Source organism: Pecten maximus, chromosome 15 (genome assembly GCF_902652985.1).
Source record: "Pecten maximus chromosome 15, xPecMax1.1, whole genome shotgun sequence".
NCBI classification, from domain to species: Eukaryota; Metazoa; Mollusca; class Bivalvia; order Pectinida; family Pectinidae; genus Pecten; species Pecten maximus.
The window spans coordinates 13,132,965-13,151,435 of NC_047029.1; the positions used below are offsets into that span (position 1 = coordinate 13,132,965).

Consider the following 18,471-nt stretch of genomic DNA (forward strand, 5'->3'; position numbering starts at 1 on the left):
TCTCGTCTCTTGTATTATTTTGTATATAAGTTTCCCGTCCAGAGACTTTCGTCTCTTGTATTATTTAGTATATAAGTTTCCCCGTCCCGAGCCTCTCGTCTCTTGTACTGTTTTGTATATAAGTTTCCCCGCCCCGAGACTCTCATCTCTTGTATTATTTTGTGTATAAGTTTCCCCGTCCCGAGACTCTCATCTCTTGTATTATTTTGTATATAAGTTTCCCCGTCCCGAGCCTCTCGTCTCTTGTATTTTTTTGTGTTTAAGTTTCCCCGTCCCGAGCCTCTCGTCTCTTGTATCCTTTTGTGTATCAGTTTCCCCGTCCCGAGCCTCTCGTCTCTTGTATCCTTTTGTGTATTAGTTTCTCCGTCCCGCGCCTCTCGTCTCTTGTATGGTTTTGTGTATAATTAAGGTTTCCCCGTCCCGAGCCTCTTGTCTCTTGTATCATTTTGTGTATAAGTTTCCCCGTCCCGAGACTCTCGTCTCTTGTATTATTTTGTATATAAGTTTCCCGTCCAGAGACTTTCGTCTCTTGTATTATTTTGTATATAAGTTTCCCCGCCTCGAGCCTCTCGTCTCTTGTATTGTTTTGTGTTTAAGTTTCCCCGTCCCGAGCCTCTCGTCTCTTGTACTGTTTTGTATATAAGTTTCCCCGTCCCGAGACTCTCGTCTCTTGTATTATTTTGTGTATAAGTTTCCCCGTCCCGAGCCTCTCGACTCTTGTATCCTTTTGTGTATAAGTTTCCCCGTCCCCAGCCTCCCGTCTCTTATATTGTTTTGTGTATAAGTTTCCCCGTCCCGCGCCTCTCGTCTCTTGTATTGTTTTGTGTATAATTAAGGTTTCCCAGTCCCGAGCCTCTCGTCTCTTGTATCATTTTGTGTATAAGTTACCCCGTCCCGAGACTCTCGTCTCTTGTATCATTTTGTGTATAAGTTTCCCTGTTCCGAGACTCTCGTCTGTGTATAAGTTTTCCTGTGCCGAGCCTCTCGTCTCTTGAATTATATTTGATGTTGAAGTTTTCGAACCTGTCCCGAGCCTTTTGTCTCATGTATTATTTTGTGTTAAAGTTTTCCTGTCCCGAGCCTCTCGTCTCTTGTATCGTTTTGTGTTTAAGTTTCCCCGTCCCGAGTCTCTCGTCTCTTGTACTGTTTTGTATATAAGTTTTCCCGTCCCGAGCATCTCGTCTCTTGTATCATTTTGTGTATAAGTTTCCCCGTTTCGAGCCTCTCGTCTCTTGTATTGTTTTGTGTATAATTAAGGTTTCCCCGTCCCGAGCCTATCGTCTCTTGTATCATTTTGTGTATAAGTTTCCCCGTCCCGAGCCTCTCGTCTCTAAAATTATTATGTGTATATGTTTCCCCGTCCCGAGCCTCTCGTCTCTTGCATCCTTTTGTGTTTAAGTTTCCCCGTCCCGAGCCTCTCGTCTCTTGTACTGTTTTGTATATAAGTTTCCCCGTCCCGAGACTCTCGTCTCTTGTATTATTTTGTATATAAATTTCTCCGTCCCCAGCCTCTCGTCTCTTGTATTATTTTGTGTATAAGTTTTCCCGTCCCGAGCATCTCGTCTCTTGTATCATTTTGTGTATAAGTTTCCCCGTCCCGAGCCTCTCGTCTCTTGTATTGTTTTGTGTATAATTAAGGTTTCCCCGTCCCGAGCCTATCGTCTCTTGTATCATTTTGTGTATAAGTTTCCCCGTCCCGAGCCTCTCGTCTCTAAAATTATTGTGTATAAGTTTCCCCGTCCCGAGCCTCTCGTCTCTTGTATCCTTTTGTGTATAAGTTTCCCCGTCCCGAGCCTTTCGTCTCTTGTATTATTTTGTGTTGAAGTTTTCTTGTGCCGAGCCTCTCGTCTCTTGAATTATATTTTATGTTGAAGTTTTCGAACCTGTCCCGAACCTCTCGTCTCATGTATTATTTTGTGTTGAAGTTTCCCCGTCCCGAGCCTCTCGACTCGTGTTATTATTTTGTGTTTAAGTTTCTTGTCTCGAGCCTCTCGTCTCTTGTATTATTTTACTAACTTTATCCTCCTTACATTCAGTTCCCATTGTCTCTTCTAATTTTAGAATCCCGTTCACATATTCTTTCGTAATATCTTGACATCCTTCTTCAATTTTGATATTGGTAACGACATTTTTTGGGGCGATTTCTTTGCATGCAACGTAGAACCACATAAAGTTTGACGTGCAACGGTGAGTGCGACATCGTTCACACTTCAACATCCTGACGTCCGGTTCAAAGAATTCTTTGTTGCAGTCCACAAGTTGCCAACTATAAATCCTCATATGTTAATTAATTCCAATGGGATTGGCTGATCATTTTCGCACATTGGGGTTATTTTGTTAAACGTGTATATCTAAATGGCAATTAACAAATCAAAAACTATAGAAGGCTGACGTTCTACCAATAGGAATTGATAATAACCAATATTCGCTGGTAATTCGCTGGTAGAAGGGCCTCGAAAGTAAGTTTTCCATCTTGTATAGAGGCATCAATTGTTTTTTCTAAATATCATGTTGGTGTTGATTGGGAACTTTTTCCCCCCTACACCGACTTTGAGTCCCGGTTGCGCGCGCACGGTTTACTAAATGTTATTTACATTTAAAAGATCAATAATTTGACATTATTAATAGGTACATTATGTATATATACATAGAGGGTGTATCATAGTGTAAGTGATATACCTACACATTAGCGTTTGTTGACTTGTGAATGTCATTTTGATAGTCGATTTCTGATTATTTGTCTAGTGGCGGAGCAATCCCCACACAACTTGGACAAGGAATCAATAATTAGTTTATTTACACAACAATTTTGTTTAAAAACACTGTACTTGTGCTTGTACTATAGGCGGCACTTGGCTACTAGATCTATAGAATGTTCTTAGGGTAACCAAGATGCCCAGTACAGACAGCCATAAATGGGATACTGGGATTACACTACTGTTTCCATTTAGGAGAACTTATCATTGCTATTCTTCCAATGACTATTTAGCTTGGTCTTGAAGCTATTGACAGATCTTGCGGTCACCACATCATCTGGTAGTCCGTTCCAAAGGTTGACAACACGGTTTGAAAATGTGTTTTTGCTTGTATTAAGGCGGAACTGCTTTTTGAACAGTTTGTTGACATTACCTCTGGTAGCTGTGTAATTGCGTTGACAAAACATTCTGCTTGAATCTATGTGATCAATATTATTTATAATTGTATAGAGTTGAATCAGGTCAGAACGTTTGCGCCTGTACTCCAGCGTAGGTAGTCCTAATGTCCTCAGACGACGCTCATAAGGTAGATCCTTAAGGGTCGGTACCCGTTTTGTAGCCCTTCTTTGAACATTTTCTAGCGTATTTTTATCCTTTTGGAGGAATGGAGACCAAACAGATGTCGCATACTCCAGGTGGGGTCTCACCAATGTTTTATATAGTGTGGTAAATATTGCTGGGTCCATGTGAGTAAAGGTCCTGAAAATTACTCCCATTATCTGGTTAGCCTTTGCTGCTGATGAGTTGGAATGTCCTGAAAAGCTTAGTTTATCGTCTATTTTTACTCCAAGGTCTGTTTCGTATTGGACTTTTTGGATATGGACTTCCTCATTGGTGTTTTTAATTCTATATATTGATGTTTTTGGATTGTTGCCTATTTCCATATGTTTACACTTATCAAAATTAAGTTTCATCATCCAGTTGTCTGTCCAATGCACAATTTTGTCTATGTTGTTTTGGAGTTCCTGTCTTTTTTCTTGGGTGTTGTTTTTCAGGTAGAGCTTGGTATCATCTGCAAATAGTTTTACTAGGCAGGTTAAAATTTCTGGTATGTCATTTACATAAATGAGGAAGAGAATGGGTCCAAGGACACTTCCCTGGGGGACCCCACTTGTTACTGGTAGACTATTTGAGCAGTGTCCGTGTATTATGACTCTCTGTTCCATTCCTGTTAGGAAGTCCCTAATCCAATTGAGGGTATTTCCTTTGATACCATATCTCTCAATCTTGTATAACAGGAGGCTGTGGGATACCTTGTCAAAAGCTTTGCTGAAGTCTAAATATATTACGTCGGTATTACATCCCTCATCCATAGCCGGGATCCAATCTTCAATGGATTCAAGGAGTTGGGTAGCACATGAGCGGCCCATACGAAAACCGTGCTGTTCTTTGGAGAAGAGGTTATTTTCATCCATGTGTTTGACTATCTCGTCCCTGACTATTCGCTGGAGGATCTTACAAGGAACGGAAGTTAGACTTATAGGTCTGTAGTTGGAAGGATCCTTCCTTGAGCCTTTTTTAAATATTGGGCAAACATTTGCTTTTTTCCAATCATTCGGGAGTTTCCCTTCTTGGATTGACTTATTGAAGATGGGGGTAAGGAAGTGTTTAGTTTCTTGGGCAGTCTTCACCATCAGCATCGGATGTATATTGTCAGGTCCCGGTGATTTGTTGGGATTTACTTTTGAGATGGCCTTGAGAACATTTTCTTCTGTTATTGTTATGTCTTCTAATGGTCTGTTGTATGTCCTCTCAGTAAGGGTTGGAGTGGCATTCATAGGGGCATTGGTGACAAATACACTGGCAAAATAATTGTTCATTGTATTAGCTATTTCCTCTGGTGTTGTTGTTAGGTCTCCAGTAGGCTTTTCGATGTTGGCGATAGTGGAGGCCGTTTTTGTTTTTGAACGGACATACTTCCAGAATAACTTCGGGTTTGTTTTGATCTTTTCAGCCAAGTCCTTTTCATAGTTGTATTTTGATCTTCTGATAGATTCTGTGGCCCGCTTTCTTGCTATCTTGAAGTTATTATAATTATGTGCTGTCTTACAGTGGAGATATTTTGTCCACATCTGATTTTTCCTCCTTATCTTTTCTTTCGATCCCCTGTTTATGTATGGCTTTTTATACTTTCTCTGATGGTCTTTGTATGTCGGAACATTTTCTCGTATTTCTTGGGCAAGGTAATTATCGAAGATCTCCCATGCTTCTGCAATATTGGGCGAGTTCTCAATTTCGGCAATATCAATGTTCTTTAGGTTGTTGGAGATAGCTATATAATCACCTTTGAAGAAATTACGTCTAGGAGAGTTTGTATCATTTTGGATTGTTTCTGTGTAGGCGATAAAGTCGAAAGATAATACAACATGGTCGCTGAGTCCAAGACTAGGGTTAAAGATTAAATTTTCAATCATTCTCTCCTCATTGGTTATGATGAGGTCCAGTACATTGCTATTCTGTCCTTCTCTGTGGCGTGTTGGTTGTAGTACATGTTGGGAGAAGTAGCAGTCTTTGATCTTCGATAGGAATTTATGTGCAGGGTGTATATGTCCAACATTAGTCGTTCCTGTTTTCCAGTCAATTTCTTTGTAATTTAAGTCTCCGACAATGAGAACATGTGAAAAGTTGGATTGTTCTATCTTCTCCAACATCTCTACTATCCTATTGTTATCAGGCTCGGAATTGTGTGGGCTCCTATAGATATTACATGTTAGTAGTTGGTCACGGTTTTTGAGACTTATTTTGCAGGCTACTTGGTCCGCAAGAGGATCAATTTCGACATACTCAGCATTGATTTCAGTTTTTGTAAATATAATTGTCCCTCTCCTCATATTTTTTGCCCTAATTAGATGGTAATTGTCCAGTTGATATATTCGGTCGTCGTACTGGTAGGAAGGTATCTTTGGTAGGACTTCTGTTAGACATATGACATCAGGGTTGTTTCTGTCTATGAATTCTTCTAGTTCAACTTTCTTTGTAGGTGTTAATACATCACAGTTTGTATAGGCAACTGATATTTTGTTATTACTCCCAACTTCATCACTTTTGGCTGTTGAATTAAAAATGGTAAAACTAGAGTCCTATCAAGGTGAATTATTTTCAACGAGCGTCCCGTTACATTGGTCATCGTCGGAGTCGATGGCGTAGGCCATGGTATCTTCATTGCTCTGGTCTAGCAGTGTATGGGAAGAGTGAAGCGTAGTGTTGTTATACACGTCTGCTTTGACCGTCATTATTCGGGGCGATTGGCTCTTAATAGGACTTATAAAATTTGTCGGATATGTTGTCATTTGTTTGCTGTGGTATTTATCCTTAGTGCCTTGTCCTGCGGGTGTAGCATTTGATGGCTTGACAGGGGGACCTGTGGCGGGGCGATCCCCAAACAGCAGGTCGCTCCTACGGGCTACAGGTTGGGGTGCTCTCCTGGCTTTGGTTATTAGTCGCATTGGAGGTTCTTCTGGTTTTTCTTGGCGAGTGATAGTCTGTCTCTCCTTTGTTTTGGCTACATATTTAGTCTTCCTCTCCTCTCTCTGTAGTTTTGTAAGATCTTTTGTCAAAATTACTTTCTAGAGTCGGTCAGGCACCTTCTCCTTAATGTATCGAGCATTCTCCAAGAGCTGCTTACGATCTTGTTTGTTCTTCAGTACGAACACTAGGGGTCTAATGGAGACTTTGTTATATCTCCCAATCCTATAACTTGCCGCAGTTTCAGGGATGCTGTCACATAAGGCCTTACAGAGGTCAGAGAATGCACTCGTATCATTCGCCTTTATTTCTTTACTGCCTGGTGTACTGCTCTCCGGAACGTGGAATAGTATGATATTTAGTTCTTTCAATTTCCGGTCTTGTAGCTCCTTGGTTCGTTCATCTACAAGGTCAAAGATGTTGCTTTTAAGGTCTTGGACAATCTCCTCCTTTGTATGCTTCATTTTGTTCTTGATAGTGTCCTTAGCAGATGTTTCTACTTGTTGTAGTCTCCGTTCAATATCGTCCAGCCTTTCCTCATTTTTTTCGCACAAGCTCTTGAGGGAGTTATTTATATGGTCCAGCGTAGGTTTGGTCCTTATGCAGACATGGCACGTCCAAGTCATATTCTCTAGCTCTCCCTTGGTTATACATTGGTAGGCTGCATCAGATATCTTAGTGCACTTTTGACAGAAGTATAGCCCACAATTGTCACACATAATATGACGCGTGTCAGCTCCTAACTAATTTTGGCATCTACCACACATATGGAGAGAGTCTTCCGGTTTATAACGTTTACGGTGATCTTCCATGTTATGGATTCAGTTGGTATATAAACGTATTTATATATATATTAAACGACGTATAAGTCTAGACAGTGGCAGGGCAATCCCCAAACATCTATCGACTACTAATCACTGTCCTTCTTTGTCCATCTTTTAACTCTAGACGCAGGGTATTGATTTTACAATGTAGTACTTGTGTAGCCTTGATAGTGGCGGAGCAATCCCCACACAACTATCAGTGCTGACATAAATAGTTAATGTTTTATAATGTACACTAATCGATTTGGACAGTATTTCCTCTGTTATGAGTCCGCTGAGAGATATTCTGTTATTCTCCTCATCCAGTATTTTGCCAGAAGGTTTGTTGGGTGAACACCATCAGTTAGAAGCGAAAATGATATTTTTCTGTAGTGTATGCTTTGTTGCTCTTCCTAGATTTCACCATATCGAGTGATAGCTTTGGTGAGAAGGAGTTCATTTCCTTGTTTATTGTATGTATACCTCGGTTAAGGACTTCGACATTCTCTCTTAATATCTTGTCAGCTTCAGCAAAAATACCAGGATTTGGATGTCCTTTGTTAGCGTTCCAAATTCGGATACTGTAATACGGGCACTCAAGTACTGTTATAGTAAAATTTAGAGTCCTTGTAGCGACGAGCGAGGGATACAAGCCTTCCGAATTGCTCTATGACATCTCCCACAGCACCGTCATTAAGACTGATGAATTTGTCAGATTTTTTGGTAAGGTCGCATGTCCCCGTCCACACTAAGATTGTGAGGGTGGTGTATAAGCGTATCAGCGACTCGGCGTTTTCTGTTAGGTAGTTGATGGTGGTCCTGGTATTCCTACCGGGTCTACAGTTCCACACAAACCCTTTCTCTACTGGTCCTTCAGCAACATTCCGTAGACGAAGACCTTTACTGTCAGAAAGAAACAGCACTTGTCTGCGGGATTCACCACTATGGGCCGGGGAGGGCCGAGCTTTATCCAAATATTTTTGAAGCTTCGCAGCACTCATGAATAATAATGATATATGTCAAGATGTTGTTCATATATTTACATTGTGTAGCAGACCATTGTGTGAATAAAGAGAGTTATAAAGTATTATAAAAGGTTTCTACTTACAGTAATCTTGCCCTCAACAATATAAATTACTCCATATGCTATAAAAATCAGTTTTTAAAATCTTATATGGATCCGGAGTGTTTTGGATTATATGTATGTGATCTTATTAAGTGAACAGCAAACGCCTGTGCATAATCAAACTAAAAAAAAGTGAATACTATTCTTAAGGATTTCATTTACAATCAGGACTCTTAAAAAGTGTATTTCACTTTGAAAAGTAAATAACTATTGCAAAAATATGCTCTATTATCCTATTATATTTCCAGAATCGCCAAAAAAATATTTACGTGCAATTTGACCTTAATTGTGAGAACCATATCTTATTTTTCGTTTGCCCATGTGTTTTTCTCTCCTATTTATGAGGAAAATATCCCTTCTGATATATTTTACACTTGTATTATTGGTGTAGTGTTCCCTACACTCATTTTGTGAACAGGTGGATTATGCCCCCTGGAACTACAGGTTACCCAGCATGCACTTCCAGCGTACATTGCCGCCATTCCTGCTTGTTAGTTGCACGTTGTTGTGGTAATTGTACTGATTTTAGCCATACAAAACATCGACTATGAGTGAAAACGGAGAAGTAAGTATAACGCAACCAACTCCAAACAAAAAATGTGGTATTTAACTAAATATTTTGTTGAAAATTGTTGAGGTCATTTTCTTTTCCGAAGTAACAAAGTCGAATCACAAACGTTTTTGTTGAAATTACTGTAGCCGGTAATGTCATTCTGCTGAAAGATTTACAGCTATTGGCAGGCAGCTCAACATTAACAACAATATGTTTCTAGTTTAAGTGTTTCACAGCAAGCTATATCCTACCTTAACAATATCATTGGACAGTTGATCATGAGTTGTAGATGTTGTGTCGGACAGATTGGGCACATGTTAATTTTTATCCTGCAACTGCCACCGCATTGTCGGAATACACCCACCGTATATATTTTTGCTGTATACGGCAGTGACGGAAAACAGCTGTATTTTGGAATCTTAGCACGTGCCTCAGTTCGACTGACCTACTTCAAAGTGAAACTACGTTTAAAAGGCGAACATATTTCTGTCATTTTTGACACCGTTTCACTTCAAAATGCATGGTCAGTGTCTTAAAATATAAGCTGTATTTTTGGCTCGGGACAGAAAGACGCCACTTTTGTCTTTATACCCTCGCCAAAATACAGCTTATATTTTAAGACACTGACCATGTATTCTCTATATAGCAAGGTCTAATCATAGACTAATGACAGTAATGTATCAAACTGATGAAAAACAACGTTTATATATTGATTAATTTTTTTATAAACATGCATTCGCACAAAAGTGACACCTGAAACTTGCTGGGAATGTTTTTAAACAATATTCGAACATCTTGTAAGAAGTTTTGATCGGAATTAACCACATGAATCTGACGTTCTGGAATGTGATAAATAATAATTGCCATTTTACCATGATAGACACTGGAAGTGCCAGAACTGTGTAACAGCCCAAGGTATCTCCACTTGTCATTTTTTTTATCCTGGGACAGGGGTCGACATTAACGCTTGTCCGATTGTCCGGTACCAGACGAAATTGATGTCGGACAAGTGAAATCATTAAAGTACTTGTCCGACGGGACAAGTAACAAATCTGTCATTGTGTTTTATTTATGTTATATTCTGAAGTCAAAACTGATTCAATACTCACTGTAAAATGAGTAAAAACTCCTTTAAATTGTGTTAACCATCGAACGGAAGTGAGTTGCATGCTTATTAAAGCTTCATTCGGAACTACATAGAAATGATGGCCGAGGGCTCTCGAAAACATGTAATCGGTATCACTAGTATGTTTGAAACGCATGCGAATGCTGTACATGTGAGAGCATTGATACTATGACAGATACCGTCTGCTGGAATCGTAATAAAAATGAATCAGTTTTGATATAATTAAGGAGGCTACAGATGAAGCAGACTACCGTGCCCTAGAAAACGGTGACATGTTTTAATGTTTTTACAGCAGTAAGTTTGTTTATAGTTTAGTCGAACAGTTCTTCATGAAAGTTAATTATTTTAAAGTACTTCATTCATCTGCTTTTAGGTAAAAAAAGGATGGTTTAGTAAAACTTAATAACTTGTAATAATGCTTTCTAGCTGTTTTATTGTTGTTAGTAATTATTATGAGTCAAAATTATGGCTTGCAGTGCTTACCTCTACACTATAATAAATCATCTCGCTGTTTACACATAACAGATGGAAAGTAGAAACACATGTAGGACAAGTGATTATTTCATTCGGACAAGTGAATTTATCTTATAAAGTTAATGTCGACCCCTGTGGGAATATTCTTCAATTTTTGTATATGTGAATATTTCAGAAGAATGACTTTGCTTATATGGAATCTGACAATATAATATAGTCATTAGGCCTAGTGATGATTGCGTAACAAGAGATGTAGTATGTGTTTCAGAGATCAAGATCAGCTTCCAGAGAATCCAGGGACACTGGTGAACATTCAGGAACATCAATAGGAGAAGATGATAACAATTCTGAACCCTCACATTCACTATCTGTACACTCATCTCGACTGTCAAGGTCCAAGTCTGGCTCTCCATACAACTACAACAACCAGAGGCGATCAGGCTACTCCAGGTCACGGTCACCACGATCCAGATCGAGATCACCACGTCATCGAAGGAGACGTTCATACAGCAGGTAAACAAACACTGGATTCAATTGCTGATGTGGGTGTAACAAACTTAATGTCTGACTTTATTGCATAATGAGTGATGAAAAGTCTACCAATAAGAAAATGTGTAGAATATGGATAATTATGATTGTTGAAAAGGTGCATGCTTGCATGTGTTATATTGAATTGAAAATTTTAAGGTTTAACTAAAATAAATTTCACAAGTACTTTTAACATTTGATACGATAAAAATTCATCACAATGAACATTAGAATATTTGTCTGTTTGATAAATAGATCTCGCAGTCGAAGCCGATCCCGTTCCAGATCCAGAAGTCCATATGGAGGTGACAGGAGACGACGGTAAGGACTAAAAGAGCTTGTGAAGTTCACCATCCAGTCTGTTATGCACAAATTATTGCAGACTCATTCTGTATAATATAAGATATGAGTTCTCAAGAAAACTAACAATAAAAAAAATCGCACAACAGATAGCAAATTTTTAGAACTCAATTTTTGGTGTTTTTTGTTATATTTTTTCAGGAAACAAAATTTTTAAGAAGTTCAGAAAAAAAATCACTTTACAACAATATAATTTATCTTATTGTTTCTCACAACTCGTTCTTTTGTTTTGTTTTCAGGCCTGGTAGGAGCAGAAGGTAAAAAGAATTCTTTAAAAGAAGTTTTTTCTCCTTTCCTTGAGTTTGTCCCTGGGTTGTTTTGTTGTCCTACTGGACTGAACATATATTGTTGATAGCAGTTGTAATAAAAAGCATGAAAATGATGGAAAGTACAGTATGTCCATGTTTAAATCAAAATTTTATCCATAGTAATATTGGAATACTTTTCCATATCAGCAAAACATTTCTTCAAGAATTCATAATATACACTTTGGATGGGGTTAATTTAAACATATTGTTACCAGTGTAGCAAAGTTGGACTTTAATTTATGTAAATTGCAGAGACCATGATAGGGGTCGCAGAAATTCATACAGAAGTCGATCCAGAACGCCACCTAGGAGAGGATACAGAGGGAAAAGGGTAAGATAATCACTTCTAATTTGTTTGAAACATTAATAATATGTATTAGAAAAGATATAAAAATAAAATGAATTATATATAGTTGATTCAGTACGTTTGTATTAAATGATAAACATTTGTTGTCAGAAAGAGCAGGGCATATTTTCTTTATGTGAACATGTAAATTTTTATTTTGTTCAAACGGACCATTAAATTGATAAAAGTTGTGCAAAACATTTTGCTGTGTTTTCTGTTGACTTTTATTAATAAACTATTATAATTTCAGGACACATCTCCAATGTCAAATAGACGACGACACCAAGGAAACCGGGTATGATATGTAATATATTGAAAATTAATACTTTTCTTATGAAATAAGTTATAATAGGATAGGTAATCTTATATATTCGGCCATACCAAGATAACTATCAGGTTCTGGGTTCTAGTAGACCACTGGTTTCCTGATAAAGATGCTTTTAGTTTATCAGTGCTTGCTTGTGAAAAAAGTATAAACCGTGAATTATTTCAAGAGAAGTTGTGTGCTGCCTTCCAGCACAAGAACAGATTGATGGAGACCATATAGATAAAAAGTGAACCAAAGCAGGTCTATCAGATATTAATACTTAGGTGTTGGCAAAAGTTTGTTTTTAACTTCAAGTTGTAAACATATGCTGCAGGGATTGTTCTCTTAATTGTCTTGCATAACCAGTGTGTGTCGGTCTGGATTAACGAAATTACAGTGTGGGTTTGTGTTGTTGCTTTACACTTCTAGTTTTAATATCTTGGTCTCCATATAAATGATATCTTTGTTTATACCAACACAATACAGATAGGGGTGGATGTATTCTTGACACAGGTTTTTCCATGTCTGTAAGAATCTTGTCCAGACAACTTTTAAAGTTCCACCCAAGTTTGAAATGCAAGTAGTCATCCCTCACTAATTTGTACACATTGGCTTGATTTTTTTTGTAATCTGCTAATTCTTATGCGAGTTATACCCCTTATAGTTATGATGATGTTCTGAATCTTGTCCAGACAACTTTATAGTTTTCGTCTTAACTTTACAAAACTTATGTGGACTTATGTTTTGGATTGAGAATTCAGCCATCCTTGGGACGGATCCAGTTTCTGCATCATTAGCTATTTTTAGGAGAGTCAAGTTTCAATTATTTGTGGTTTCAGGATAACCCAGAACCTACCCGGTGCTTAGGTATTTTTGGATTGAGTCTGTACACACAGGAGCGAGACCTTCGAGATGTATTCTCCCGCTATGGCTCACTTGAAGAAGTGCAAGTCGTGTATGATAGACAGGTATGTTTGGCATTTCTAATTTGTTTTCATAAATACTTATTGAATGGACTTGTAATATATATATGAATAGATGTAACATTCTCAATCCTACAGGAGAACTCTCACTGTTTGTATATGATCGATGCTAGTGACATACACCTAAATCCTACGTTTTTTGACAACACCTTGATTCTTGTCAAATATTGAACCTTTTTTGGTAAACAACCTTGTCTTTAGAAACCAGTTCAGCATGTGTACATGTATATAAAAACAAGTAATTTTCATCTGACTAAAACTATACATAACTTTTTTTACAGAGTGGACGATCAAGAGGGTTTGCTTTTATTTACTTCAGAAATATCGAAGATTCTATTGAGGTCAGTAACAAAGTTAATACTTCGGTTTAAATATTTCACCAATACGAATATAAATAGGATTTTAATGAATGCATTTTGTTACAATCCTTGTGTTGCAGCAATATTCAGATTATCTTACTCTGTAATACTATTCTTGTTGTTGTAAACAATATTAATCACAGCAGTGCTTTTGTTCCATTTGCTGAATCTTGGAATGGATTTTATCATTTTAAAATATGATGGTAATATTTGAATTCTGACTTTAAGATTGCATGGGCCATAGGCACAAATACATTCTTAGATAGCCCAAAGAAGTTTGAAAGTCTTACATTGACAAAGAGAAAAGGGATCATAAGAATTTTTAAAACATTTGTAATTAGGTCCATGCCTAGACTTGGACTTTCCAATCGTTGAGATTACACATCATTATAGCCTGATCTTAATTTTCAAAAATATTGTTGAAAGCGCCAAGAAAATAAATTGATGTTTACTTTGTAGGCAAAGGACAGATGCACAGGAAGTGAAATTGATGGACGAAGAATCCGAGTAGACTACTCTATCACTGAAAGAGCACACACGCCCACACCGGGAATATACCTAGGCAAACCTACAGCGTTAGTATTACATTCATATCATCTTTATTGTTTGTTTCAAGAAAGGTGATGACAAACTTTGACTGTAAAATCCATTCTAACATGCAGCCATTTGTTGATTTTGCAGTCGAAGTTTGTTATTTCGAAGCTCTTTAGTAAATGTCTGTTTAAGCTGTTTGAAGAAATTTGCAATAATAAATAGTTATATGCATTTTGATATAGAATTAACTACTGACCTAACAGTTGGGGATGATTGACTTGATTCATAAAGTTGAATATAAAACCAAAAACATTTTATTTCATTCCTCAAATTCAAGAGCAAGAACCACCTGTTGGTCATACCCTGCATTTCAGGAGGGGGGTTGCAAAATCCAAAATCTGCCTGAATAGATCTAAAGATTTTAAATTTTTTAATTGGTATTTCTGTCTTCAGTAGTGGCTACAGTGGTGGGGGTAGCAGCGGCGGCGGCGGCGGTGGTGGTGGTGGTGGTGGTGGTGGAGGTGGCAGCAGCGGACGCAGTCGGAGATCTTCATCACCATACCATGGCAGACGAGGACGATACAATTCCAGATCAAGATCACGATCGTTTTCCCCACGTAAGTATAACAAATTCACAAGCAACAAAATATTTTTAGTGGGAAAAAATGCTTTTTCCATTTGCTATAATGAAATGTTGTCTTGACTTAATTCTTCCTTCAAATGAAAACACCACGAAATTGATGGGTATATAGATCACCTACAGAAATTGAACTATGTGTTGCATACTGTTGCTGATTATACCTCAGAAGAATTGCTAAAAGTTTGACAATTCAGTCGATTGAAGCAGTAATAAGTACATCAGAGGTAGACATGTTATATGAAGTCTCAGATTCCTTGTATTTCAAATTGATGGTTTTCTGCTTCACAAAGGGGTAACTATTTTCATTAACTAGCATAGAATGATTTAAAATGATGATTCTTGGTTCTTCAAGACATGTCAAACAGGCACTAAGTTCTTATCATCCCGTGAATGAATAGTAAAAAGGCAAACACATTTCTTTTGTAGCAAAGTAAAGTTAGTGGTGTCTTTGAATTCTTGTCATAATGAAATTAATTCCCACTTTAGTGATATACATATGCGGAAAAATTCTAGAATAATAACATTTGAATGATGTTGAATCAAAGGTAAATGGAAATGACAATTTCCCTAGCCTTCACTTACGACTTGTTTCTTAATATCCATAAATCATTTGTTTGAAACCAAACTAGAAACATGCTATTTTCTATATTTTTCTAACAGGTGGTCATTATTGAGAGCTATATAAAACTCTCAACAGGAGGTAGCAGATTCTGACAATGTAAAATTGTTCATTACCAAGACTGAGCATAGGGCCATGCAGGCTCCTACATGTGGAAATGTTAACATGGGCAGACAATGGAATATTCTGTGTACATATTATGTTGTTAACACCCTAGAGAAACTTACAGCCGTGTGTTAGTTCCACTATAGTGTATATAGAGAGGGTCATGCTTGGTATTGTGTGATACACAACTCATGACATTGCTTTATTTGGGTCTCATCATAATAGTTTCTCAAATCATTTCATGTTGTTCACAATTTCCTGCATCATTGTACCATTTTTATGAAAATTGTTTCTCTGGACATGTGCTATAGGGAGAAACAAAGCTGGTCATGGATAGACATTTACATTAACAGCACATGCATGTGAATATGGTAGATTTTTTTTTGCCATGGCCAGTAAAAATGTCCATTATATGAAATATAGGCTGGCTGGGGGAATTTTGTTAGAATCTGTCAATAGTTTAGTATACAACAGTCACTAGTTATAAAAAAAAATTGTACTCTAAAACAACACCATTTTAAAATTAAATTGCAACATTGATCTTGCGTGTATGAAATGAATGAAGGAAATGTGTAGGGTTTTGAGCAATATATGAAAATTTATACTTGTCAAATTTATAACGAGATTTTCTGATGTTGTGCTTTGGCAGAGTTGTGAATAATATCAGATTTTGTATAAAATTACAATTCCCTGTGAAGATGGAAGTGTCCATGCTTGGATAGATGTATATAATCCTTTTTATGGGCATTTGACACAAATTGTTTGTATTGATCATTCAGCTGTTGAAAACTTGACACCAAGTCATTTAAGGATGTATGTTTCCACTTGGCTCTTTTATGTTGAATATTACATTTTTACTGTTTTTTTAATCACATTTTTGTATACGAAAATGTTACACGTCACAATTTAAACTAAGGGTGCATATTTGAAATCATGCAAGTAGGTTCAAAATATCAAGAAAATATTACAGCATTTATGCTTGTTTGAAACATTACCAGACTTGTACTATCATGTCGAGATCAGCTTCATTAAAGAGATGGTCTTTTAAACATGTAAGGGTTCAGTATAAATATATAGATACATACACAAAGTGCTTAAATGCATAGATATTTGTAAAAAAAAAAAAAAAAACAGTTTATACTATAAAATTTTCTATTAAGATCAGTAGAATTCATATAGATTCATAGAAGATATCGGCCAAAATGTGTACAAGGTCATTTGATTTAATCCGAGCAAAACTAGATAAGTTTTTTTTTTATTCATGAAATCATCTTGCAAAGGGAGAACAATTTAAATGTTATTTTGTTTTGTTGCACTGACTTCTTCTATTTTGCATTATAAAGGATGATGAAGAAAGAAAATTGAAGATTGAAGTAAGAAATTGAAGATCTAGAATGAGCAATGTTCTTCACATGGTGTTATGGGTTGAAGTAGTACCAATATTCCGAGAGAAGAACGAAGAAATGTGGTCATATTATTTGCAATCATTTTGGAAGATTGAAGAGGTTCTGTCTAAAGGATAAATTTAGTCAGAAGTTTTTAAAGAATGAAAATAGAAGAAAGGTTCTGGATTTAGAGTGCAAAATTGAGAATAGGCCTACGTTATGCATAGAAAAGAATTGAAGATTGGGAAAACGAATACAAGATGGGTTGATGAAATTTGAAGCATGTCTGAAGACATCTATAATCTTAAAATGGGAAAGAAGAATGAAGTACAGTGTGAAGTGTAGGGAAGACCGAAAATTAGTGCATGGTTTCTTGGTCTGGGTAAGATTGATATTTTTTTTGTTCTCTAAAAATTATTTCATCTCCTGCAAGAAAATAAATAATCAAAAAATATTATTTAATTCAATCTATCTTAAAAGGTTCTGTAACTGAGCTGACTGGAGAAGTCTTTTAATATTTATACATTTTTTTTAAAGAACTACATAAAGATGTTCGTTTAGAAATAACTTTTGTTGAAGATGCATGTTTTTAAAGCAATACGGTGTATTGAAATGACAAGTTGTAAACTTTGAGAAAGATTCTTAAGTGGTTCCAGTCTTGTATTGGTAAGTATTATGTCATTGTTATGTATGTTACCAACTGCTGTGGAAGTGTACAGAGAAGGAAAAGACAGGATACGAACAGGATGGAATACAACTCGAAGGCTGTCTGGGATCTAAATCATCAGGATAAAAATCAACACTTTCTTGAATTTCCTTGTTGAGATTTCAGATTCATTAAAAATTAGAAACTTTATTTAATTGTTGTGTGATATTTAGGCTATTCAAGAAAAATATTGACCCAACAGAAGGACTCCTGGTTTATCAAATGATTACCATTGAAAACACCTTATTTAATTAATATGTACTACCATATAATGAGAAAAAGCATTTCTCCTGCAGCCACCATGGTTAGAATTTCTTTATTGCTGGCGTGCTTCCGTTGGAAATATTTTTACTGGAATAGACCTTGCATGTTTTTCTTTTAAATTTGTATTTAGCGACCAACTCGGATTGGAACTAGAGAGTACCATTTTTCTATGGTTACTGAGCCTACTAAGTTCTCATTACCCCCAAACTAACTACCAGGATTTTAAAATTGAGCCAAAGAAATCTGAGGGTCTAATCAAATTGCTGTTGAGGAAACGCCTACCTAAGATTATAAAGCTTGTATAAAGATTTGAAGGGTTCAGTTGAAATGAAGGTAAAGAAGTTTTGTAAAATAGAGGCATCTAAATGCCATTAAGGCAAGCAACTATGGATGATAATAAAACCTACTTTCAAGACTAAAGTGAAGACCATGCTGTCAATGCTTTAATCAAATCTGGACATGTAAATTATCTTCTAGGTATTGAGAGAAGCTTTAATTTACATATAGGTCAGCTATGGATATAAAAGTACATGTCCATCCACATTAAAGAACCAGAGAAATTTAAGGGACAGGAGTCCTATGGAGTTGAGTGTCCAGATAACATGACCAAGAGGTTCAATAGGGAAGCCCTCTTCAACATCGGAGTTCATTGTGCATTAAACAGTACCAATATATGCTTGAGTTTGAGAACATGCTGCATTCTGAAACACAATTGTAACACAAG

At 36.8% G+C, this 18,471-nt stretch overlaps 1 protein-coding gene across 3 annotated transcripts; it reads left to right on the plus strand.

Annotated features, from left to right (window-relative positions):
* The first annotated feature begins 8,606 nt into the window (after positions 1 to 8,606).
* LOC117343495 (transformer-2 protein homolog alpha-like) lies at positions 8,607 to 17,633 on the plus strand. 3 transcript variants are annotated; one of them, XM_033905865.1, is made up of 11 exons: positions 8,607 to 8,715; positions 10,560 to 10,816; positions 11,087 to 11,152; positions 11,431 to 11,448; positions 11,752 to 11,830; positions 12,096 to 12,140; positions 12,992 to 13,120; positions 13,417 to 13,476; positions 13,954 to 14,069; positions 14,482 to 14,645; positions 15,329 to 17,633. In XM_033905865.1, the coding sequence occupies exons 1-11, from the start codon at positions 8,698 to 8,700 to the stop codon at positions 15,340 to 15,342; spliced, it is 966 nt and encodes a 321-aa protein (XP_033761756.1). In that variant the 5' UTR covers positions 8,607 to 8,697; the 3' UTR covers positions 15,343 to 17,633. The 3 variants fall into 3 exon arrangements, with proteins under 3 accessions (XP_033761756.1, XP_033761757.1, XP_033761758.1); XM_033905866.1 differs by having other exon boundaries at positions 16,736 to 17,633; XM_033905867.1 differs by having other exon boundaries at positions 10,572 to 10,816.
* Positions 17,634 to 18,471: the final 838 nt, after the last annotated feature.

What these genes read in the sequence shown, in the direction of transcription:
- LOC117343495 (XM_033905865.1), top strand. An exon ending in AGGAGACGTTCATACAGCAG is followed by an intron (nt 10,817 to 11,086) that starts GTAAACAAACAC and finishes TTTGATAAATAG; the next exon opens with ATCTCGCAGTCGAAGCCGAT. An exon ending in GAGGATACAGAGGGAAAAGG is followed by an intron (nt 11,831 to 12,095) that starts GTAAGATAATCA and finishes TTATAATTTCAG; the next exon opens with GACACATCTCCAATGTCAAA.